The sequence below is a fragment of the Lontra canadensis genome, unplaced genomic scaffold (assembly GCF_010015895.1).
Source record: "Lontra canadensis isolate GAN:19392208 unplaced genomic scaffold, GSC_riverotter_1.0 scaffold17, whole genome shotgun sequence".
Lineage (NCBI taxonomy): Eukaryota > Metazoa > Chordata > Mammalia > Carnivora > Mustelidae > Lontra > Lontra canadensis.
This window is the reverse complement of record NW_022631011.1, coordinates 13,821,400-13,848,175: the sequence shown is the minus strand read 5'-3', so window position 1 is coordinate 13,848,175 and position 26,776 is coordinate 13,821,400. Positions and strand designations below refer to the sequence as shown.

The 26,776-nt window shown below is 42.0% G+C and overlaps 1 protein-coding gene across 2 annotated transcripts in view; it reads right to left on the bottom strand.

Moving 5' to 3' along the window:
* Window positions 1–26,224, bottom strand: part of GAREM1 (GRB2 associated regulator of MAPK1 subtype 1) — a 197,920-nt gene extending 171,696 nt beyond the window's left edge. For both annotated transcript variants that reach the window (XM_032859677.1, XM_032859678.1), the window contains exon 1: window positions 25,661–26,224. In XM_032859677.1, the coding sequence (XP_032715568.1) occupies window positions 25,661–25,781 (121 nt within the window). In that variant the 5' untranslated portion in view covers window positions 25,782–26,224. The remainder of the gene's footprint in view (window positions 1–25,660) is intronic.
* Window positions 26,225–26,776: the final 552 nt, after the last annotated feature.

Sequence of the window (26,776 nt, the reverse complement as noted above, 5' to 3'; positions counted from 1 at the left end):
AGGAGTTGTTGCTTCCACTAATACTTGCTCAAATCCCCTTGCAATTCCTATAATTATGCTAAAAAAACTACACATGGAACTTAAATTTTCAAGACACTAGGAAGAAGAAACACTATGAAGTACAGAAAGGAAAGAGAAAAACCTCACCCTGGTGAGTGTTACCAAGCATAATCTTCCAACAGTTACAGAGTAGCAGTATGTTATTAAGGGACGTTTACTGTATATATCTTCCCAGGAGGCTCGACTGCCCCAAGACATCAATGGCTCTAATTGTGCTGTATACACAGAGAGCACTAAGTACATGAAACTTTGCTGCCTTCACAGCTATATAGGCTGTTCGAACCACAAACATGAACAAACACCACTCACAACTGCTTCACACAGATTAACAGTATCTGTTACCATCTCATTTACATTCAGTAGGAAGCTGTGAGTGGGTTTCCCATAATTCATTTACATTTCCTACACAAATTATTCCTCTGTATTTTAAGCCAAAGAACCCCTGAATATGTATTACCAAATTTAAGACAATTTTTTTTTTTCTGGTTGGACTTTGGTACATATTGCTCTAATAAGAAAACAGTTAATGTGGCTATGTCAAAACATCCAACTACATTCTCTATTTTGAAATTTTAGTTTTGTATATTTAAAATCTTATTAAACAAAACTGTTCATCATATAAATTTCTAAGTCGTAGTCCAACTGATATTAAGATATATACTCCTCTCTATACCATAAAAATCTTTTCTTGGCTTTATAGTAAAGTAAGAAAAAGTAAGAAAAGTAAACTTTTTAGAATATTTTTTAAAAAGATTTTATTTATTTAAGAGAGAGGGAGAGAAGAAGAAAGTGCACACAGGTTGGGAGGGGCCGGGGTAGAGGGAGAGAGGGACAAGCAGACTCCCCGCCGAGCAAAGATCAGCCAGGGGCTCAATGCAAGAACCCAGGGATCACAGTCTGAGCCCAAGCCAGACACTTAACCAACTGAGCCACCCAGGTGCCCTGAGAAGTAAACTTTTTAAAAAAGGAAATATACACACATAAATGCAACTTTTCCTTTTTTATTCTATCGATCTGGTATGAAGTCTAAGTAACTACATTTGTTTTACAGGAATCAATGAATGCTTTACCTTTCAGGATTGGTAAAGATTCAGTTCTCTTTCTTAAATCTTGCAAACCTACTGTACTAGTTGTAAAAAAAAAAAAAAATGATAGAATGCTGGCGTTAAAAGATAAAGTACTAAATTTTAAGTTTCTTGAGGATGGGGTACTTGGATTTGGTTGTGCCTCCCATCTGCTTTGCACATCACAGGCACGTTCCCAAGACTGCCACTTCTATTTCTAGACAGTTCTTAGTGACATTAATGAAAAGAGGCACTCTGGATAAAGCAGGAAACCATATAATTTAGCATTTATGTTGCTGAAATTCATTATGCGTAATTACTGAGGTGGTTTTGCTTTCCCTAGTCTATGCGATGTAGTGTTATACTAAATAATTTAGTTCGTACTGGCAAAGCGGACTCGGAGAGGGCACTGGAAAACCGGGCCTAGGATGAAAATTAGGCTGTTTCACAAATTAAGTCAGGATACAACCAATAAAGAATTGTATACTGTGTTGCTAATGGGGTTTATTTTGGGATCTCTCTGGCCCCGTAGTCAAAGAGATATGCACGGTGTAGTAAACCCACCACTAAACGAGCGCACAAGAGACGTCTGTGCCCACCTGAGTTTCTCCAACCGTACATACATCTCTACTTTCATCTCCGTAAATAAATAATACTAGTTTCAAAGAAAACTAAGCAAGAGCAGATGGCTTAGGATAAGGGTTGGCAAGCTGTTTTCTGTCAAGTGCCAGAGAATAAAAATTTTAGCCTTTGTGAGATATATGATCTGTGTCCTAAGTACTCATGACATACAATTCATTGACACTATCTGATGACAGGGGTGTGGCTGTCTTCTAGTAAAACTTCACTTGCTTAAACAGGCAGTGGGCCAGAGGTTGCCACGCCTTAGGTAAACTCACTAGTATTTGGTGGGCCGAAGGGGAAAGCGGGGGGCTCAAGTAGAGCAAAATCAGATTTGTGCGCATAGTGCATGTTTCCATTTTCAGAAGCCTTCCCTACTACTTCCCACTCTGGGGCACCTCCTCCTCTCCCACCCGGGTAAAATGCCATCTGGAAAAGCTACTAGTAAACTGAAGATTTTAGGATAAAATGATAAAATACTATGATGAGGTGTGTCTTTCCATTCCTAGTGGCATCGGTGGCTGAACCGTGCTGCAGGCCCATGTGCCCCATGGCAAGCTGGCAACCACATACTGTGCAGTGACTGGAACAGAGTAGCTCGGGGTTCCAAGTCCTTGGCTTTGGGAAAGAGGTGGGGCGGGCAAAAAACCCTTTGAAGTTCTGTGACAACCTCTGTGTTTATACCTGTGTCTATTTGCAGCCTTCATCAGATCTCCAAAAAGTTAAGCAAGAATCCCTGCTAAAGTTGTTCTAATCAATACACGATGCAAAAATACGGTCCAGTAGAGAGGAATTTTGGGGAAGGGGATCGACTGCTGGTGTTGGAGCCTGTGTGTGCACATGCCCTGACCACACCCTTCTAAAGGCACCAGCCCATCTTGGTTTCCATAGTATTTGCCTGGATTCCATAGCATTTGCTATTTCACTTCATAATTATAAAAGACAGTACTCTTCAGTTTCAGGATAAGGACCTAACTCCAAGTGTGGGCTCTGTGACTGACGCACATCAGAAGCAGAGCCTCTCGGGAAGAAGGCTGGAGTTCTGCCAAGTCTCAGCCCAAGGTAAGCGAAGACTTTTACAACACTTAGGAGTTTATGTATGGAAAAATCACATATATGAATGTACAAATGGAGACGATTAGAGAGCCATGTTTTACCTGTCACATTCCATCCCCAGTCTTTCTTGTGGGGGAGGGCGGGAGAGGAAGACATCCAACAGTTAAAAATGGAAAACCTGGCTGCCTGGGTGGCTCAGTCCATTGGGCGCCTACCTTAGTCTAAGGTCATGATCCCAGGGTCCTGGGATCGAGTCCTGCATCTGGCTGCCTGCTCCACAGGGAGTCTGCTTCTCCCTCTGCCCCTCCTTCCACGCGGGTCTCTCAGTCTCTCTCTTTTTCTCAAATAATAAATACATAAATATATATTTTTAAAAATAAAATTAAAAAACCCACCTCAGTAAATCCCAGTATCCAACTTGGTTCCCATTGTCTATTAACAGTTCTGTGGGGCTCTTGTGGCTTTCATGACTTCAATTAGTACAACCAGGCCCATCCTGGGTACCTTGCCTATTAGTGGTTCAAGTCCAATAAAGATGACTGACAAAAGGGTTTCTCATTCTATAATGTGCAATATGAGTGGGAAGAGACTCCTGTTGGCCTGAGAATTGGGAGAGGCAAGCTAGAAGAACCATTAAAAGTTAGAACTGACTAGCTGCTGGCTTCACTTTCCAGCAACAGCTAATTACTGCCTTTCTCTCAGCCCCCGTTCCTTGTAGGTTAACCTTATGTCAAAGAGTACTTGTGAAAATTAAATGAGATAATGTACATAATGCGTTGTACAATAGCTAGCACCATAATTAGTCCTCAATAAATGTTAATTATAATCATCATCCAGGAGTAAACACCAATGGTGTGCCTTGTTTGGGGAATACGGAACAGTTACTTTTAATAGTTTTATGTGCCTACTGTCAAGAAGGTAAAAGTTTTAAGTGCCTATTGTCAAGAAGATAAAAGCTGTAACTTTCTTCTTCTTCTTTTAATCCTTCACAGTTTAGTGCTATCAAAAAGTAGTTCTTTTTTTATATAATTTTTTAAATAAACATGTAATGTATTATTAGCCCCAGGGGTACAGGTCTGTGAATCGCCAGGTTTACACACTTCACAGCACTCACCATAGCACATACCCTCCCCAATGTCCATAATTCCACCACCCTCTCCCTATCCCCCTCCCCCAGGCCCCCCTCAGTTTGTTTTGTGACATTAAGAGTCTCTTATGGTTTGTCTCCCTCCTGATCCAATCTTGTTTCATTTATTCTTTTCCTACTCCCCAAACCCCTCACGTTGCATCTCCACTTCCTCATATCAGGGAGATCATATGATAGTTGTCTTTCTCCGATTGACTTATTTTGCTAAGCATAATACCCTCTAGTTCCATCCATGTCGTCGCAAATGGCAAGATTTTATTTCTTTTGATGGCTATATAGTATTCCATTGTATATACATACCACATCTTCTTTATCCGTTCATCTGGTGATGGACATCTAGGTTCTTTCCATAGTTTGGCTATTGTGGACAATGCTGCTATAAACATTCGGGTGCAGATGCCCCTTCAGCTCACCACATTTGTATCTTTAGGGTAAATACCCAGTAGTGCAATTGCTGGGTCATAGGGTAGCTCTATTTTCAATTTTTTGAGGAACCTCCATGCTGCTTCCCAAAGTGGTAGCACCAGCTTGCATTCCCACCAACAGTGTAGGAGCGTTCCCCTTTCTCCGCATCCTTGCCAGCATCTGTCATTTCCTGATTTGTTAATTTTAGCCATTCTGACTGGTGTGAGGTAGCATCTCATTGTGATTTTGATTTGTATTTCCCTGATGCTGAGTGATGTGGAGTACAAAAAGTGGAAGTTCTATGACTACTTGTTCACCTCGTGTACAAAGACTAGAATTACCACTTTACCATCACTACTATGGTAATTCTGCAAAATCTCTTTCAAAGAAATAACGGTGACATGCATTACACCCGGTTTGTCTTTTCATTTTCCTGAGGAGTGCATAATCCTGAATGGGATTTGGGGTAATCAGCTGGGCAGGCAAAAGCACAAGAACCTTTTAAGAGAATGGAGAACAGAAAAAGCATGTCTCCTTATGTAGATACACTGGCCAACAGGGAAAAGTGCTATTTAACTACCTCCCTTTCCTGGTAATTGGAGCTATAAAAAGAGCATCATTACAGCAAGGGTAAGCCCATAAATTCTGTCTGAGCACACACAGTCAGAAATTTTATAAGGATTCTAATTTTCTGAGTACTCAGCAATCTTAGTATCAATCAACTTAAAACTGTTCTTCAGATCAAACTACAACTATCTTTTGCAATACTTTTTCTTCCCTGCTGGGTCAGAAAATTGGCTGAAATCCTACTGCAAAATCTAAAAGCACCTTTTAAATTACTAAATGCAAGTCAGCGATTTTGAAGTCTGAGAAAGCTAAATTCCGTTTAAGTGATTAATTCAATTCCTATGCCAACAGTTACTTAAAATTATTTAAAAGTTATAACAAACTGCTAAAAAAAATACTGCTTAGGGCTGCAATATTCGTAACCACAAGCTTATTAACCTTGATCTTCTACCATCATTAGCTCAGCTTCTATTCCCTCCTGATCAATGTCATTCACTCCTGTGGCTTATTCTATGACCTTTACATTGAAATCTTCCAATACTATTTCTCCAGCACTGAACTGCCAAGATGCAAGCGCAGATTTCTAGGTCCGTTTGAACTAAATTTTCCTGAACTAAATACCTCAAGTTTAACAAGTCCACAAATTAGCATACTGCCTTTCCACACCTCCCCTTGCAAGGACCACTGGAGTCACATTCCCGGTATAGGGAAAGACTGCACATCTCTACCCTCTGGAAAGTTATGTGTAGCCGTGAGATCTGCCACTAACAGTGAAGCGTGAGAGAGACATGAAAGACATCACTTCTGGGTAGAAGCTTTAAGACATCAACACATGACCTGCCATATTCTCTCTCGTGCCCCGACAAGCATGGAAGCAAGCACAAGGACTTCTAGGCTGGGTTCTGCAGTGAGGGTGAGGACAGAGCAGAGCCCCCTGCCAAACTGTCATAAACACGTGGCACAAGAGAGAAATAACCCGCTGCTGTTTTAAACTAGTGCCATCTCAGCGTTTCTCTGATCAGGGCATCAGCACCCAAGCCAGTTAACTCGGGACTACTGAATGCTTCCCTCTTCCTCACAGCCCCCGTATCCAAATGTAAGTCCTGGAAATCTCACCTTTGAAACATTTCCAATTCACCCCCTCCTCTATATTCCCACTGAACTAGTTTTGGCAAGAGGCCATCTTTCTCCTTGATTATAACTCTACAGCTTCCGAATATTGTCATTCGAGCATGCCGAACTTTTCCTGCCCTAAACAATCTTCCAAAAGGACACCACAACGATCCTTCTAGAAATTAAATATGATGGAGTGCTTCCCTACCAAAAGCCCTTCAACATTTTCCCACTGCTCCTATTAACAAACACTTGAGGAGCACTTTTGTAAACAAGCACTATCCTTGGTACTTTGGGAACAAGGATGAGTCATTTGCTTGACACTGATCTTCGGACTGAGATATGGTGACACGCTAGTTGTAGGATGAATTGCTCAATACTAGTATTTAGTAAAATATTAAAGTTTCTCAGATGATTTATTCTTTTAAAAAGAGATTTGAGAGAGAGAGAGTGTGTATGTGTGCATGTGAGTGGGGGGGAGGGGGAGAGGAGAAGCAGACTTCAGAGTGCATAGGGAATGGGGGGACAAGTGGTTCCATCCCACCACCCTGAGATCATGACCTGAGCTAAAACCAAGAGTCCAAAGCTTAACTGACTGAGTCACCCAGGCGCCCCTAATTTATTCTTGAAATAAAAACTAGAGTGCACTCAAGTTACTCTGTGAAAACTTGCCTCACTCAAATTCTTTTTTTTTTTTAAAGACAGAACATGGAGGTGGGGGAAGGGAGAGAGAATTCCAAGCAGGCTCCACACTCAGCATGGAGCCCAGTGTGGGGCTCGATCTCAAAACCCTGAGATAATGATCTGAGCTGGAATCAAGGAGCTGGACTCTCAACTGTCTGAGCCACCCACACGCCCTGACTCTCGAATTCTAAAATGTTTTCTTGAGAGAAAGAAAAAGGGATGGGGTTTAGCAGGGCAAGGACGTGCACAAGGCCCAAGATTCTACAGTGAGCCTCTCTGGAGACTGCTACTGACATGAGCAGCTTACATGTTATCAGAGTATGTATCATTGTTGTTCGTTACGTACTAATTTTTATGCTGGAGTTCATCAAAATTTCAGACCTGAGTGGATTCTGTGGCAGTTTACAGGCAAAGCTAATTTTATTGCACTTTGCTTTATTGTGCTTTGAAGATACTGCATTTTTACAAATTGAAGGTCTGGGGCAACTCTGCAATGACCACACTATTTTTCCAACAGCATATGCTCACTTCGTGTCTCTGTGTCACGTTTTGGTAATTTTCACCATGTCAAACTTTTTCATTATTGTATTTCTCATGGTGATCTGTGATCAGTGATTACGACTCTCTGAAAGCTCAGATGATGGGAAACATTTTTTTTAATAAAGGAATTTGTAATTAAGGTACATACATTGTTGCTTTAGACATAACACTTAACGGACTCCAGTACAGTTTAAATAATAACATTTATATAAGATGAGAAACCAAACACATTCACTTGACTTGCTGGATGGTGATACTTGCTTTACTGTGGTGGTCTGGAACCAAATCTGCCTATCACCAAGCTACGCCTGTATTCTGTTCAAACACCCTCTGTTATCTGTGTCCTGGAAGGGGGGCCAAAGGCTAAGAGCCACCAGGTTAGCCACAAGATAAAGGTCAAACTCCAACATGTTACAGCTCTTCAAAATCTGCTTCCAACTTGCCTTCGGGGCCTTATCTCCTATCACCCTCATCAGTTGCCTCTATTCTGGACGTTCCTAACTTCTGTGAGAAACAGCACTCCCCCTCTTCTTAACCCACCCAAACTCTACCCCCTCTTCAGGGACTAGCTCAGTAGTCAATTAACATTTTCTGTGCAACTTTCCTCAAGAGCTCTGGGCAATAGTAAGCTGACCTTTAGAAGGGAGCATTTTGATGCTTATTACATGTTATTAGTTGTGTAAGAATAGACAAGATGGTAAGTCAAAGAATAGTCGATAACTATGCTCCCAGCGGGGCTCTGAACTCCAGTATCAGGACTATACTTACTCCCCTTCGTGTTCCCAGAACTTAGTACTATGCTTGGAAGACAGCAGCAGGCATGGGATCCATCGTTGTTAAATGAACACCATTATGAAAACCACATTCCATAATCCCACGTGGGCATCAGCCTACTGATGGGTGCTAGGGTCAACTATTACTTTGCAAACCTAGAAAAGGTGGATATGTATTTATAACGTCTAACTCTGAAAAATCATCTGTCATTTTTTGAAACAACAGGCTAGCAAAAATTGTGTATTTACATATGCATGTGCTTCCTTGTGTGTGTGTGTGTTTATGTATGCGTACTAGTTTCCTTTAGCTGCCGTAATAAATTTTCCCAAAGTGAGGGACTTAAAACAACAGAAATTTATACTCTCACAGTTCTGGACGCCTGAAGTCCAAAATCAAGCTGTTGGCAAGGGCTGTACTTCCTTGAAAGGCCCTGAGGGAGATTCTGTTCCCTGCCTCTCTCAGCGTCTTGTGGGTTCAGGCAATCTTGGTTTGTGGCTCCTTCACTCCAGCCTCTGCCGCCTCCTCTTCCGTCTCAAGTCTCCCTCCGCCTCTCTCCTGTTGGAATGGCACTTGTTATTGGATTTGGAGCCCACTCAGGTAATCCGGGATGATCTCATCTCAAGACTCTAATTACACCTGCAAAGACTCGTTTTCCAAATAAAGCCACCAAGGACTTACAGCTTTGGACGTGGACACATGGAGCCACCATTCAACCCACTACACTGTGAGTGTGTATATGTGTGTGTGTTGTAGACTGTGCCAAAGAACAGTCCTCAAACCAGGCTTGACTGCACATGTACATGTTGCCAAGGTGACAATTTGGAAACTGCTGGGTGCTGGGAACACCACGATGAACACGAAAGTCAGTGTCTGCCCCCATGGAGGAGAGAATAGGGTAGGGGATAGAGAAATCAAGTTATTGTGGGGGCGCCTAGGTGTCTGAGTCGGGTATGTGTCTGCCTTCAGCTCAGGTCACAATCTCCGGGTCCTGGGATAGAGCCCCACGCTGGGGTCCCTGCTCCACAGGAAGTCAGCTTCTCCCTCTCCCTCTCTCTGCTCATGCCTTCTCTCTCATCCTCTTTCTCTCTCTCTCTCTCAAATAAATAAATAAATTTCTTTAAAAAAAGAAATCAAGTTATTTTTTAAAGTTTAAAAATGCAGTAGGAGTGAAAATTATACCATGGTTGTACAGAACAGGGAACCTTGCCTTCCCCGTTAAATGGAACGCTGATTTTTCTCCATTAGAGATGGCTAGTTCAGAGAACATTCCTGATTTTCAGCTTAGCTTACCCTGTGTTGGAACATCTACTAGAAGTCCTTGTTTCTGACTCAAAAAATTATCTGATGCAAAGATACTCTATGGAACTACCACAACTCGTATACCTAAAAACGCTATCCCTCATAATACAGTCATTACTTCACAACAATCAAGAAAGAATAAACATGGCTGATTAAACTCTGACATGTCATTAATTATAAGATGCATCCCAATTTCAGGGCTATTAAAACGCATACTTTGGAAATGGTGAAATATGTCCATTTCCATTTTAAATACATTCTCACAACACATCAGGACAAACAGCTTTTGATTAAATAGTATCACCAAATCTCAAGGTTCTTCCAGCAAAATTTGAATGCTGAGTTCACTTCACCCAGACTCAGAATATTTTTCACCTTCTTTCCATGAGGTTAATATATGTAAATATAATTCAGTAAGTCCTAAAATAAGACATAACCTCATACACCGAGTCTCTTCTAAGGTTGAGATAATTTGAGAAGTCAAGAGATTGGGAAAGAACTCTGAAACCCTTGAACTGAAAAGCAGGACGGAGTGGCCGGCTGCTGGAATTATCATTCCTTCCTTGCCCAGAACTTGCTAACAGGTCACAAGGTGAAGAACAGAGTGTAGTGGGGCTGGGCTTGCAAAAGCTTTATGGATAAGCTGGGGTATCCCCAAAACCCTGTGCCAGAGTCCTACTACACCCTGTGAAATGTCCAATGGGAAGAGAAGACAAGACACCTGCTCTCAGATGGCTTAGAAAGACGTTATCTAAAAAGAGCAGAGATAAAACTTCTACATATACCTGACTCCAACCTACTAAAGTTCCTCATGGAATGCAGGATTGAGATTTTGTTGTAGTTTTATGCAGAGGTCATGCAGGAGAAAAGGTTTCAGAGAATAATTTGTTGAGTCTCTTCTCATACTACTTATTTTCTCCTTTATTTATGCAGTCCGGGTTTTGACATTGAGAAGGCCCATGTTGCCCTGTTTTTCCTAAGAAGAGTTACTGTTGGTCCTTGCACATGAAATTAAGAGGACTCAAGAAGACAATGCATCAGGGGCACCTGGGTGGCTCAGTGGTTTAAGCCTCTGCCTTCGGCTCGGGTCGTGATCCCAGGGTCCTGGGATCGAGCCCCGCATCGGGCTCTCTGCTCAGCAGGGAGCCTGTTTCCCTTCCTCTCTCTCTGCCTGCTTGTGATCTCTCTCTGTCAAATAAATAAATAAAATCTTTAAAAAAAAGAAGAAGAAGACAATGCATCAAAGATTCTGTGGAAAGTAAGGAGTATGTAGTAGGAGAAATTTACTTTCTTTAAAAACGAACAGATGTGGGCCATAATGAAATTTTTAAACACACGTATACATTAAGAATGGTGTGTGAGGGGCAGCTGGGTGGCTCATTTGGTTAAGTATCTACCTTTAGCTCAGGTCATGATCCCAGGGTCCTGGGATCCAGCCAGGAATTGGGCTCCCAGCTCAGCAAGGAGCCTGCTCTCTCTCACTGGCCTCCCGCTCCCCCTGCTTATGCTCTCTCTGTCACATAAATAAATAAAGTCTTTTTTTAAAAAGATTTTTATTTATTTATGTGACAGAGATCACAAGTAGGCAGAGAGGCAGGCAGAGAAAGAGAAGGGGCAGCAGGCTCCCTGCTGAGCAGGGAGCCCGATGTGGGGCTGGATCCCAGGACCCTGAGATCATGACCTAAGCCAAAGGCAGAGGCTTAACCCACTGAGCCACCCAGGCACCCCAAATAAAATCTTTAAAAAAAAAAAAAGGAATGGTGTGTGAAAGGGGCACCTTGCTGACTCAGTTGGTGGAGCATGTGACTCCTGACCTCAGTGTTGTGGGTTCAAACACCCCGCTGCGTGTAGAGATTACTTGAATATAAAATAAAATAAAAATAAAAAATAAAAGAATGAAAGTGTGCCCCAATCCAAAAAATAATGGAGGAAATACACTTTCAATTAATTAAATAGTCTAAAGCGTGCAAACTGCAACTGCTTCTTAAATTCTGAAAGGCAGATTCTCTGCTCGCTCTCTCTCTCTCTCTCTCTCTCTCACACACACACACACACACACACACACACACACACACGAACAGCAGCTTAGTAAAGTATCATTTTAAAACAGATTCTTCCCTGGAGAAAACTTATTGCCAAAGCATCTGGACTATATTCCAGAAGGCATTTAACAAGTTACTATCATTTCCCAGACTCACCAGGGTAGCGCTGGCTTTAAAATGAATTAAAAATTTCTTTAGAAAAACAAATCTCAGGCCTCCCACAGCCATTGGAAAAGAAGAGTAAGTCAAGACTGGGGTGGCCCTAGCCACTTCTCTTTGAGGAATAAAGGACTGTTTTCAGATTTCATTAACTACAAGTATTCTTAGATCATAGCCCAATGCATTCCCCGAAAGACAGGTGCAGCTGAAATATATTTTTTCTGCTTTTAAAGAGCAAAATAAATTTGACAAAGATAGCCCATTTCAGCAGTTAAGCAAACTTTTGAGTAAATGGGCTGGCATAACAAGTCTGGAAGAAAATAAAAATCTTACATCATATGCAAAAATTAATTCCAGACAGATTAATGACTTAAATAAAAAACTTGTTAAATCCTCCTAGAATAGCTAAGAAACTACACATATATTCCAGGGGTTGGGAAGATCCTTCTTAGCCAAGAGTGAAAACACAAGAGACTTATCTGTCCATATAAAAATTTAAAACTCTGAAATGGATAAATATAACATAGTCAATAGATAAATGTAAGTAAGGAAAACTCTCTCTGTAACATACAAATAGCATCTAGAAATTGGCAAGAAGGAATCAACAACAGAGAAACCAGCAAAAAGTATGATTTCAATTTGCAGAAGAGCATTCTAAGTGGTAAACAATCATATAAAAAGAGCACAAAATCCTAAGAGCCAGGGAAATGCAAATTAACATAGCAATAAGATCTCATTTTGTATCTATGAGACTGGCAAATAGTTTTTAAAAACTTTGTAACAGGGGCACCTGGGTGGCTCAGTAGGTTAAGCCTCTGCCTTCGGCTCGGGTCATGATCTCAGGGTCCTGGGATCGAGTCCCGCATCAGGCTCTCTGCTTGGCGGGGAGCCTGCTTCTTCTTCTCTCTGCCTGCCTCTCTGCCTACTTGTAATCTCTGTCTGTCAAATAAATAAATAAAATCTTAAAAAAAAAAAAAAAAAACTTTATAACAGCTAATGATGACATGGACTTGGAGAACTGTTATTCTCCTACATCAATGATGGAAATGAGAATTGTTATGGACTTTTTGGATAGCATTTTGGCAACATCTATTAAATCAATTCCACTTCTGTGAATTGCGGTACTGGGATGGAAAACCCACTTCCCCCTATATTTTTTCTAAAAAGATTTAATTTTGATCTCTGCATGTACGATTAAGACAATCAGTAAGACAGTGCTATCAAGGATGTTTTAGGAGAGGAAATAAAAAATGAGATAGAAATCACAGACTTCTATAGAAACAGTGAGCAAATGAATGACTTAGGTATATGGAGGTTTAGTGAAGTATTATTCAGAGGCTAATAATTAGAAACAAATTGAACACCAAATCAACAGAAGGAGTATTTCCACACTGTGGAATATTACGCAGCTATGAAGAAAGAATGACTTTGTATTTCCGAAAAATTCCCATGAGTGATATAAGCAAAAGGCAAAAAAAAAAAAAAAAAAAAAAAATGTAAAAGATAATCCCAGTTTTATAAAGCAATGACACATTTCTCTTCTAGTATGTACCTTTGTATGTGTACCTAATGTCGACATGGGATTGTATGAGGATAGAGAAAAGAAAAGTATGTACTGGATTATTAAAGTGGGTTGGTGGGTAGGCAGGGTTGGGTTGGAGGAATGGGGGTTGATGAGAAGGGAGGAAGAAAAAAAAAAACCCTAAAATGCTTTGTTCATGTAAAATTTTAAGTGTGTGTGTGCCTGTGTAGTGTGAAGAGAGGACACATGAGAAGGACAGTCACTAGAATGTTGATGGTGGTTATTTCAAGGTGGTAGGAGCTCAAATTATCTTTAGTTTTTAAATATTTTAAATATTTTTATGTATTCAAATTCTTCATAATGAATACATTATGTTTACCATCAAGGGAAATGAAGTTTTGTTTCATTATGACAATTTAGAAACTAGATATTTATGCTTAGTTCATATATTTTCCTCCTTCCCTTCTCTCTGGTCTCCACTTATTAGCATAATAAGTGTAGTAAGTATTGTATTCTTTTTTTTTTTTGAGAGAAAGACAGCACAAGCAGCAGCAGCAGGGAAGGGGTAGAGGGAGAAGCAGGACTCCCCACTGAGCAGCAATCCCAATGGGGGACTCGATCCCAGGACCCTGGGATCATGCCCTGAGATGAAGGCAGAGGCTTAACTGTCTGAGCAACCCCCCACCTCGCCCCAGTCCCCTGTATTGCACAGATTTCAACTGCAGAGTCTACTCAGATTTGCATCTTCCCAACTGACTCAAGAAAAGGAAAGTGAGCAGGGTATCTTGGTGGCCCAAGGGTTAAGCATCCAACTCCTTGGTTTCCGCTTAGGTTATGATCTTCTTAGAGATCATAAGTTGTGGGGCTCCGCACTCAGTGGAGAGTCTGCTTGGAATTCTTTCTCGCCCTTTCCCTCTGCCCCTCCCCCACCCCCCGGCATTTTCTCTCTCTCACATAAGTAAATCTTAAAAAAAAAAAAAAAAGTGAGTGAGTGAGAGTGAGGGAGAGAGGAGGGAGAGAGAGGAAGAGAAGGATGGAGAGAGAGAGAGAAGACTAGAGGGCGGGTAAAACAATTCATAAACTACCTGATCTACTATAAAAATTTGAAATTTCTTTGGCAAAATAATTTTTTTAAAGATTTTATTATTTATTTATTTTATTATTTATTTGACAGACAGAGATCAAAAGTAGGCAGAGAGGCAGACAGAGAGAGAGGAGGAAGCAGGCTCTCTGGGGAGCAGAAAGCCCAACGTGGGGCTTGATCCCAGGACCCTGGGATCATGACCCAAGCCGAAGGCATAGGTTTTAACCCACTGAGCCACCCAGGCGCCCCTGGCAAAATAATCTTAAAGTCATCTCGTACTTCACTGATAATCTTAAAGTCACCTCAACCCACTGATAAAGAGAACTATTCAAAGAGTCCTCTGTGCCAAGTTGGTAAACAGATACACATTTTATTCCCCATCAATCACTGCCTATACAAAGAGAATTACACTAGGCTTTTTCTCCTTGTCTGTGGTTCCCTTCTTCTTAGACATCACACTGAAGCGGACACTGACACAGATATTCAACAGAAGAAATGAAATGACACTCAAACGATCCCGTTTGCTTTTCTCCCTGGAGTCTGGAAGCTGTCTGTGAATCTGTTATTTATTCTCTCACATTGGCACTCAGGCTCTAAGCTTCAACAGGCTATCACAGGGCTGTGGTCTACCTTTTGTGAAAGAGAGAACAGGAAACACCAACTGCCCCAAACGTAGTAAACTTGTCAACTTATTCTTAACCCTGAAAACCAAATACTGATGAACCTTACTGGTCAGCTTAAATTTCATGCAATGCACAGGAATTATCAACAAAACAGTATCTGTGGGGTCCTCTCCTCTCCATGACTTGAATTCATGTTGTGAATACACAGCATGGTTTTACCGAGACTTTCATGAGATTATTTTATTTTATACAGTGGAAGAGGATTCCTTTTTCCAGAGGACTGGCCACAAATGCAACAATGAACATAACACTTAAAACCAATATCCAGGTTAATAAGGAGAAGTATAACTTTGAAAAACTCTACCAAAAAATGGAACAAAGGGCTCATAAAATTCACAAAATATGATAAAATTAATGGTGATATCCTACTAGTAATTAAAGAAACACAAATGAGAAAAAGTGCCAGTTTTTAAATTATCTAAATTGGCAAAGACTAAGAAATAGCTATGATATTCAATGATGTACAAAGTGATAAACTTACCCATTCACTCCTAATGGTACAAACTTTCCTGGGTACAATCTGGCAACACACATCAACAATCTAAAAATAATAAATTCTAAATAATAATCCCACTTCCAGGAACCCCAAATAATGAAATAATATATAACTGACCAATTCAGTTACATAGATATCCTCGAAAACATGATACTCAAAACAACCAAATGTCTAACAACTAAAAACTGGTCAGGCAAATGGTGGTTTATTGCTAGTAACAGAATCCCATTCAGTCATAACAATTTTATTTTTAAGAGATACTAATAATGAAGGAAAACGTTCTCAATCTAATGTGAAATCGAAAATGCAGTTTTATACGATTTGGTCCGACGTTTTTTTTTTTTTTCCACTTTTATAGTCTCCATTTACATGCCATGCCTGCATAACAGGAAAATGTTAATAGTGGTTACATAACAAGTTATATAACTTCTGGAATTAAAACTGATATTCATTTTTGTCATTTTTTGGTCTATATTTTCCAAACTCTCAATAATAATGATATCTGGAAGAAAATAGCAAATACCTTTTTAAAACACCACCACCAAGCCTCTCTGCCAAAAGAAAGCAAGCAAGGGAAGAAAAGCATCTTTAAACAACTGGACAACTATTCCCATTGTGTGCAGATCAGAGAGAAAAACCCGAAAAATACGCAAGCCAAAAAAGAATGTGAGGAGTGTCCTATAACAATATTTTTTTTACAAGTATACAACTGTTCATGGCTTACTTATAAAGTACTTTCATGTCTAATAGAGAGCCTTTCAATGGAACTGCTTTAAGATTTTAGCTCGTGCTCAAGGATGAAAAGAGAAAGGCTGGGGCAAGAGGTTCAAACTATCTGAGCTAAAGAAAAAACCTGTACAAGAAGATGTTAAGGAATCCGGGCCGAATGTACGGCTGTTTTGCTAAGATTTTGTGTAGGGGGAAAAAGGTGAAGAAAAAGCATCTAAGCACAAATCTAAATGGCAGAGACTGCTAAACAGCGCCCTGTATCCCATGCTCCCCTCTTCTGTGGTTAAGAACTCATGAGTACTGTATCCAGTTAGGACATCAGTTCCTTATGTGCCTGCCTATAGTGTAGTAAGTCCTGACCAATGAGATGTAAGTGAAGTGCTGTGTTAGGTTCCTGCTGTATGAGATGTACACGTGATGGCTAGAGCTGCAGCAGCCATTAAGGACCATGAAGTGAAAACCACCTCCTAAGCATGAAGAGCAGAAAAACACGAGGAGCCTTGGTCCATTACTCCCGATCTGCCATATCTATCCTGGAATATATGCCTTCAGACTCCTTTTATATGAAAAGAAAGAAATCTCCATGTTGTACAAATCACTGTTTTTTTTCCTCTGTTATGCACTACTAAAATCAACCTTAACTGATATAACCTGGCCATGATGAACTTGTGAAAATTTCTTCTGATCCTGTCTATTACCAGTGGCTCTCTGTTTCTCGAAAAAGCTGCGACCAAAATAAACGGGGGGGTGGGGGGGGTTAACAATATCTGTAAAAAGCCTCATGTTCCTTTCTTATGTTTAAGTAGGTAATCTGCATCTTCTAGAGCTCTCTCTCTTTAGACACTAATTAAACTGTTTTTAACTTGCCTCTGGTGATTGATTTCGTAGGTCAGTAAGGTTCAAGGTAAAAAGGGATCTTGCATTATTTCAACTGTTAACCTGAAACAGACCAAACTTAAAGATCTCAAGCATAAGCTTCCTGAGGACCACCAATGACAATGAAATGGATGCTAGTTCTTTGATTCCAACCATCTTTTGCTCGCACGTTGCTGATAAAGAGAGAGGCCATTCAAAGGAGTATCAATCGTGAGTACACGAGCACAGATGGATGTGTTTCCTAAGGCATTTCACTAATCCACTTTTTTTTTAAGATTTTATTTATTTATTTGACAGACAGAGATCACAAGTAGGCAGAGAGGCAGACAGAGGGAGAGGAAGCAGGCTCCCTGCTGAGCAGAAAGCCCGATGCAGGGCTCCATCCCAGGACCCTGGGATCACGACCTAAGCCGAAGGCAGAGGCTTTAACCCACTTTTGAATGCATGACAGACTGTTATAACCAGTGTTTCCCAATTACCTACAAAGTAGCAAAATATTAAAATAGAAAAGTAAACATTTACCCCTTTTTGGTCACTTTTAGATATCTGAATCTAGTTCCCTGCCGCAAGGAAAACACCGTCAATGTGAACTAATTACCTGAACTAATTATCAAGAGCAAATCCTCATTTCTAACATCATAAACTCTGGTATTGAGAAAGCCATCATATTTGAAAAACAAAATGTCTGACCAAGGAAGTTTTCCTCTACTGAGTGGAGAAAAACAACAGAACATAACTTATTTTAGATATTCACAGGGATACATCTTTAAGCACTGTTCACATTCCCTCCTAATCATAACAACTTACTGAAGATGTTAAATATTAACCTAAACAACAAATATCTTCATTGCTATAGGACTTCCTATTGCATTTTAAATTCAATAACTTGGTATTTATTAAACAACCATTAAGCCATCAAAGCCCAAGTGGTATTTAAATACTTCAAACTAGGATTAAGAATTAGCAGAATCAATTAAAATGACTTGCCCTTTAATAACAAAGTAATTCCTCCACAAAACTGGAAAAAGGCTTGGGAACATTGTTTTTTCCCTCTTTTACCACCATGTAATACTTCCACAAGGGCATAAAAGGAAACTCATTGTCTGGGATTAAGACACTAAGGTCTCGAGTCAATCGTGCAGCTATTCTAGGAAGATGACAACTGTACCAAATTAGCAGTTGTAGTTTTATAACCAAGTGGCTTACTTTGCTTAGAAGTAAAATCCCTGGTACCCTGAGAAGATGAAACACTGGAGAGTTAAATGGTTAGCTGAGTATCTGATCAGTCCTATTCTGTATTATACTGTAAGAGTTGACTAATTCCAAAGATTGATGGTATTCCAGTCCATACAAAATTAAACATTCAGTGACACAGCTACATGTAATATGTAAAGGAGGCATTTTAATTTTGGAACAAAAGAACAAGCGAGAGAGCAAAGAATCTAAAAAAGAGTTGTAATTTCCAGAAATAATTTTTTTAAATATTAATAGCTAATGATGCTAAGAATCATTATTTCATCATGATGGTCCCCTAAGTCTTTATTTTCCCTACTGCTAATTTGGGGACCCGCCATCTTAGTTCCAATTTATGTATTTACGAATACGTCTATCACAGTTGAAACAAAAGTGAAATTCTATTTCAAACATGCAGAGGTCATAGATGCTTTAGTAATACAGACATTTGGGACGTGAAATGTTTAATTCTGAGGTTTGCTCATTCATGTAATTAACTGCTTATGAAAGATCTCTCATATGCCAGGCATTGTGCTAGGAGCTGGGAAATAGCAAAAATAATTGTAGATACCTTTAACCTAGAACTCAAGGAAACATTTTTGTGCCACTAAGGAGCAGGGCTGGGTGCTGAAGTGTGGGGGAGCATCTTCTTGTGGAAATGTCTTCTAAACGGCTTAAATGCCATGAGATTTAAAATATTTTAACAGGTATTTCCTATTTTGTCAAATATGACAAAATAATACGGAAGCCAGCCATAAAAGTTATTTTTCAAGTTACACATAATAGCTGATGTTCTTAAGACTGATCGTCCTGCTGAAAACCAGAGGGAGTTTAAGAGTCCGCCTAGAACTGCAGCTCAGTAAGTACCAAGACAGATACCTCAGGAATCTCAAAAATAACAAGTTTACAAACTGGCCTACTAGAACTTGCTATTTCAGTAAGGCAGCCAAAAGAGCAAAAGAGACTCAAATATGCTCTTTAAACTATGACACAGTCGATCACAATGGTCAAATCAGTTTCCTTTCACAGAAGGCCAGAGGGTCTTAGGGTTTTCAAAACAGCCATCTCACTTGAAAAGCAAGAGGCTGAAGGAGCAATGTCCAAATCTTGTCTTGTGGCTCTGAATGCATATCCCTACCCACCGCCCCCCAAAACATCCCTTCCTATTCTTTTTTTCATTAATTTGTAGGCATGGCCAATTAGAGTAAAGTGAAAGACTTTGGTATATGAAAGAATATTCAAGAGACTTTCTTTATCACCCACTTGGTATATGACATTATTCAAGGCACTCCCTTCCTGCTAACAGTCATGTAAGTACTCAGAAAACCATCACGACATGAGAAGTAGCAATGAATAGCTACTAGAAATGTATCTACTAGAAATAGGTTCAAGGATCTTGGTAGCATTTGGTCAGACTTACATGTGATGCTGGATGAAGTGAAAAGTTTCTTTCCTAACTTCCTTCTCTGGTCTCTCCCAAACCCAATCTTGGGTTAGTTAGCTCCTAACACTTTCTCTCTGATAAAGACCTTAACACCACCTTTTTGTAACTGGTGGATGACCAGATCTGAAATACTCAGAAGGAAACAGAGTGATGTCACCCTGAGCACCTCCCTTGGTATCTTTAGCTGTACAAAAATAATAAAGAATTATTCAGTGCCTTTCTGATACATCTGAAGCCTCCCTCTCAACTGGTCTACACCTCCACTACTCCAATCTTATGTGTGCTGCTTTGCAATACATGTGTATTTCACATATATTATTGCATTTAACTCTCATAGTAAGCAGATACCCAAGAATGCAGGATGCATGAGGACAGAGATTCCTGATTTGTTCAGGCTTACCGTCCCCAAACTTGTAACAGGGCTTGACACATAGCAGGGGCTACTACTAAATATGAGCTGATTGAAGAAACAAATTAACCAGTAACTATGAGATACATGGACCAGGGTAATATACATCTTCTTTTGCATGAGATTTCTACAAATCAAAGGGGTATCACTAAGGTCCATAACTATGAAATGTCAGTCCATGAACCTGAGTGGCGAGGTTTCTAGGCTCCAAATCCAGCATTCTTTCAACTACTGTCTCTCCAACCCAGGGCATATGTACCCTCTTACAACACAGAATGTCAGGGGTAATGGAAGCCACGGAAAAGCAGATCTTCTAGGAATAAGACTGACACTAGGGGTGCCTGGGTGGCTCAGCGGGTTAAAGCCTCTGCCTTCAGCTCAGGTCATGATCCCAGGATCCTGGGATTGAGACCCACATGGGGCTCTGTGCTCAGCAGGGAGCCTGCTTCCTCCTCTCCCTCTCTGCCTGCCCCTCTGCCTACTTGTGATCTCTGTCTGTCAAATAAATAAATAAAATCTTAAAAAAAAAAAAAGACTAAGGTAATTTAGAAAAAGAAATTATACATGCATACACACACACACACACCAGTAATGGAGATTTTGAGAATAGAAATACCTTTGACATCTGCTAATGGCCACATGGAGCCTCGCCGGGTTCAGAGTGTCCATGCCTCTGCTCCTTCAGCCTTCCAGGCACGTACATGCTAGTTAGAGAAGCACTTCAGCATAAAGCAAGGACCAAGCTCCCTGGGGCTGAGCACCAGCTCTGATTCCTCTGCACAGCTGGAAAGGAGAGGTTGCTGCTGATCCCATTGCAGCTGCCTCCAAATCCTACCGTCTTCTTCTCCCTCCCAGTCATTCCAGGACTTGGTAGTCCTCTTCCTTTCAGCAAACAGGGCCATGAACTCATTTTTCATTGATGGAGGCCAGCATTCTCAAACAGGGCTACATGTTTGATGCAAAGCCAATACTTCCCATCACAGCTGTAAGGGTGTCAATTTCCAGCGCCCAAACTTCCCAATATTCTCTTGTCTAAAAATTGATTAGTCTGGGATCAAGGCTATCATGGAGGGACATCCATCCCAGAATGAAAGGAAGCTATCCTCCACCACCTACCTCCCCATCACAAAGACACTTCACCTATTTTACAGAAACAATGTTTTATAGAAACAATGTATCTTTAGATCTTTCTAAACTGCATTACCCCAGGGTGTAAAGACCTCAGGGTGAGTAACAAAGAAACAAGTAAAAAGACTAATGCTGTAGAGGAGGGAGTCTTCAGCATCTGGGTTGCAATGCCTTTTCTAAATCAGGTAATCTCAGATTCATTTCAAATGACCTGAAATATTCAACTAGGAAGAGACCTAAGGTCAAAAGGAAAATATAATACTAGGTTTCAATTTATATATATTTTTGTTACAGAAAGAAATTATGACTGATAGATAAGACACTTTCAAGCATAAAAATAGATTATATTAGGATAGAATTCTGTAAGGGAAGGAAAACGAAAATATGAATTTAAGAAGGAAAAAAGGTATAAAGATTTTAACTGTTTTTAAGAAGAACTTATTCATGCATTTTTAAAAAACGAATGATACTGGGAATCCATTATAGACCTACTAAAATATTTTAATGATGGAACAATTTAAAAGGTCAAGATTTATAAGATGCTGAAAAATGTCATCCTTTGCAACTGTTTAAACTTAAGATGAAAAGTTTTAGCAAACACGTTAAAAATGTGCCTAGGGTACAGACTTCTACAGGATTTTTTTGGCGCTACAGGAACAAAAAAAGTGGAAGAACACTGCTATAGACTAACCATTGGAGACTTTCCAAGATGAAATAACTGAAAAGACAAAGAATGAACAATTTCCCACCTACCTAGTCCAGAGCAAGGATGGGTGGGAGATGGGGAGGGGATTAGCATTCTCTCCACCCTCTTCCTGGCCATCTGTTGAACATGGTTCTACAGCCAACAGTTTCTAAGCCGGAGGACCAGGTTACCAACTGCATTGCTGATGGGGTTATAGCCCTTGGCTGACGAGCTTGTATCTTACTTCCTAAGGAGAATTGCTACTTCTTGAGTACTCTTCATTGTTTTCCAGAAAAATTCATGAGGCAAGACCATAAAGGCTCTCTATTTTGTATTTCTCTTATCATTAGATGACAAATTTCACCGCTGGGGATGCAATATTGAATATATCTATCTGACTGGCATTTCAGGTGTAACATGCATTATGCAAAGAATTGGAGAGTTCTTTCCTGTGTAGTTGATGTTTTAAGCATGGCGAATGTACTGAGGAGGAATCCCAACAGGCACAGTTACGTACCCAAGCCTCAGATACCGTGTCTTTCCTTCTTTCTCTGATTTCGTACTCTCTTCTTCCCCACTGCCCTTTACGTCTTGTCAGCCGCTCCTTTGGGAAGCAGAAGGTAGTCTAAATATGATGGATGAGGCCAGCACTTAATTCGGTGTCTACACTGTTTGAAAAATATTGACTTTCCGGTCCTCAAGCTCTCAGAGAGACAGTGGGGCTATTTAGAGTAGACATTAGACCTACTTTAAACCTACTCCCATTTAGTGTGAAGAGGTAAAGTTTGAGATAAAAGGTCTTTCTTTAGAATCAGAAAGTTGGCTGAAAATCCCACTCCGCACATTTACCAAGTATGTTACTCAATTTCTCTGAATCTCAGGTTCCCAAAGTCCTTAAAATGGGGTGCTGAGGATTTGAGACAAATATGCGTCAAGCACCTAGAAATGTACAGCACGTAGTAGGCACTCAATAATCAACACTTATTAAGTTAGATGTTTAATGTTCTTTAATGACTGCTTATAATTAGCCAATAGTTCCCTCTTGGCATCACGTCAGCTAGTGGCATGTTTTTCAGTTTCCTTCCAGTCTCTTTTAAAATAAGTGATTTGGAAAATGACTACCTTTCATGTCTAAGTATGGGGGGGGGTGTGTGTAAAATGTACCTGTAGTGCTAAAACTGGCAAAAGGACACAGAATGAGGACAGCACAAAACCTGAGATTTCAGCTACAGCTTTTATAAACACGGCGACATACGCTGAATATGTTGTAAGCATTGCTGTGAAATGTGATTAAAAGCAAGCATGGAATCAATGATCAACTCTTTGAAAGGCTATCCAACTTTAATTGTTAAGCTAACACTTTCCTCTCATAGCATTAGCAAAGTTTTTTGTTTGTTTGTTGGGTTTAAGGATAACTAATATTGTAAGGCTGTGGGGGGAGAGTGGTACTCCCACAATTCTCGCAGTAGTTGAAATGAGTATCACCTTTAGACCCCGAAGCAATTTGACAATGGATCTGAAGGACTCAAAAAGATTCACATACTTATTCAGAAAGGCAGGAATATACCAACCCAAACAGATTTATGGGTAAGGGCCTTTGTTACATCACAACTTGTAACAGTAAAAAAAAAAAAAAAAAACGAAGCCGCGTGGCACCTGGGTAGCTCAGTGGGTTGGGCAACTGCCTTCGGCTCAGGTCATGATCCTGGAGTCCCAGGATCGAGTCCCACATTGGGCTCCCTGCTCGGCGAAGAGTCTTCTTCTCCCACTGACCTTTCGCCACTCATCCTTTCCCTCTCTCATTCTCTCTCTCTCTCTCTCTAATTAATAAATTTAAAAAAAAAATCTTAAAAAAAAAAAAAAACAACAAAGCTGCTGATGTCCACCATAGGAACTAGTTTATACAGTACAGCCATCCCCTGGAATAGTATGCAGCTATTAAAAACAAGAAAATTTTTAAATAAGATGGGACTGTTAAGGAACAAGGTATAAAGCTGTATTTGGCTATGATTCCGAAATTTTATGTGCCACTGTTGATTCCCAAGGCGTAATAAGAGAAAATTTACAATCAAGAATGGGAATTACACATGATCAAAATCCATTCCACAGCTTGAAAGGACACAGTGTTAAAGACTTGCAACCCACGTCCTAATTTTAAAAAGAAGTGTGGGAAGAGTATACTGCTGATTCAGATCCTTCTTATGAATGACAGGGATAGGAAACCAGATAATAAAGCTAAAAGTTCTATCTGCAATTGACATTCAGGCTCTTTAAACTTTGAATTTAATGAAGATTTTGCTTTTATACCACATGCATCAATGATCTCTGCCTAGGTAAGAAGTTTTGGCAGTGTGCAGTGATGAGAGAAGATCGGAAAAGGTGACGACTCAAAACCTTCCAATATACACAATTTTGCACAGTGGAAGAGGAAACACTGTGAATATGAATACACACACACACACACACACAGATTCAGAACTGCATATACATAGTTAAAGCACAGAACGCTTCCCCACCCCACTGCATGCAGAAATGCTTCAACACACACCACCTTTCCTTCCTGGGTTCATCTGTACTTAGTAGTAGTTGGAAAACTCCTAGTTTATTCCCACCACTACCATGTCCAACCAAACAAGGCTAGAAAGCATGGCCAAAATTGCTTTCATGAACTTTCTTGCAGTTACTTCTCACCTCAGTACTTCAAATGTCTCATCGAACCCCACAGATAAGTAAAAGAAAATGCCTTTGGACATTTACACATCTCGTTACACACTCCTGTACTCCAGAAAAGGAGTAACCCAAATCCATGTGACTTGAAATGACATCTTTCTGCTCAGTGCTCTTCCTTCTGACTTGGCCTGTGTGACCACAGCTCTATCTGCTCGCTTGCCAGCCTGGGCCCAAGGGCTTCCAGCAGGCCCACGACGAAGATGTTCCTGAAAACAGTCTGAAATTACAGGAAGCCCTAATCATCTGAAGTTACTGTGAAAACACAAGACAAGACACACCTAAATTGCCACCTTACCCGTTACAATTCAAACTGAAAGGGGTCTACTTGCTTGACAGTATGCACTTGTTTGCAGATGTCACACTGCAGAGCAAACAGCTGGGGGGTGTTTGGTTGGTTTCCGGTGGTCAGTTTCAGGAAATACAAGCATTCTTAGCTCTGAGCTCAGGTTCCCAATCAATATAGGTTTTGGAGACTTAAATGTTTTCCAGGCTCGAGATGTGTTAATAACTACCTTAAGCATACCATCACTTCTGCTAAAAACATTTTCTACACTCAGCCCCAAATTACTTTCAGTTCGGTTAAACAAAACAGACAAGCTGTAATAAAAGGTCTCTGAGAAATGTGATCCCTTTCATTGGTCACCCAGGAGCTTTTCCTCTTAAATCTGCTGCTTCTGGGGGAAGGAGGCGGGGGGGAGAGCATCCAAAATAATGATGCCACCCAAAGCACAATGATTTTGTAAGAAAGTTGCCTAAGATAACTCTTTCAGGATTTCCCAGGTTGAGTAATTCTTGCAGGCGGGTGAGGAGGGACAGCTCGCCTCCAAAATTACTATCTGCAGAGGTTTCCCCAATGTTGATTTTTTTTTTAAGACGTCCTTTTTAATTATACTGCAAGGGCTCTGATTTTCACATCTCTAGCTGCTAATGGGGATAGCTGAGAGCAACGCGCTAGGGCTGCGGCAGCCGCTCGGGCCAACTCCAGCGTCGGAGGGGCGGGCAGCCCACTCCCCACCCGATCCCACCCACCCCAGCACACGCGCGCACACCCGCGCCGAGACTGCGGTCCGGGCCGGTCTGCCCTGAGCTGGCGGCCGGGCCGGGACTCACCGCTGTCCAGCCGCGCGATCTGGGGCAGCCGGTAAGTGCTGACCAGCAGGTCGAGCGGAACGGCCACCGAGCTCCACTTCACATCCTTGAGGCTGCAGCCCAGCGAGGGCGCCGGGTCCATCTTCCCCGCCTCCTCCTGCCCCGCGCTCCCGCCGCCGCCGCCTCCGGCACCACCCGCGCCTTGGCGGCCGCGACTGCTCGCGCTCGCGGTCTGGGGCGCGCGGGAGGCGCCGGGCACTCCGGCCGCGGGCAGCCCGGGGGCACGGCGGCTGACGCGGACGGGAGGGACGGGGCCCGCGCCCGGCTCAGCTACCAATGCGGGGCATGGCCGGGGCGCCCCGCGTGCCCTCAAGCCCGGAGAGGACTCGCAGCAGCCCCGCGGCTGCGGGCGGCGGCAGCGGCCGGGGTGGCTGCGGCGGCGCCCGCTCCGCCTCCTTCTCTGGCCCCGGGTGTGCAGCTGCGGCGGCCGTCCGCGCGCCTCCTCCTCTTACCCCTCCTTCCCTCCGCCTCGAGCTTGTGAGGAGGAGCCGCGGGTCTGAGAAACGCCATAGCAGCGCTCCCAGCACTGACCAACAAGGTGCGAGCAACGCCTGCGCAGCTCGGGGAGACACCGCCTCCGCCTCCGCCTCCCCGGCGCCGCCCGCTCCGCCTCCCGCGGCCCGGCGGGCTAGGCTGGGCGTCAGCCTCCGGGCCGCGGCCGCCGACGCCTGCGGCTCGGCGAGCTCTAGAAGCTTTAGCTCTCGCTCCCCCGTCCGACGGGTCCCGCGCCCTGCAGCCTCCCGGGCGTCGCCGCGCGCCCAGACTCCTTCCTCGTCCAGGGCCCTTCCGGGAGCCCAGCACGACCCGAGCGAGCTCGCGAGTCGTTCCCCTAGTCGTGGCGTCGGGCACTGTCCCGTGCTACTCCCCACCCTGCCGCTGGAGTGGCTAATACGGGCCACAGGAGAGACCTCTTTGGTGTCCACCTCTTGAGAGTGTCACAGAGAGACCGGGAGGGAAAGGCAGGCGTGGAGCACTCCTTGGCGATTCTCCCCCAACCCCACAACTCTACCACTGGGGCTGGAAGTTAATCCTACCAGTCTAGACTTTGCTGGGCAGCCCGGACAACGCCAAAGCACC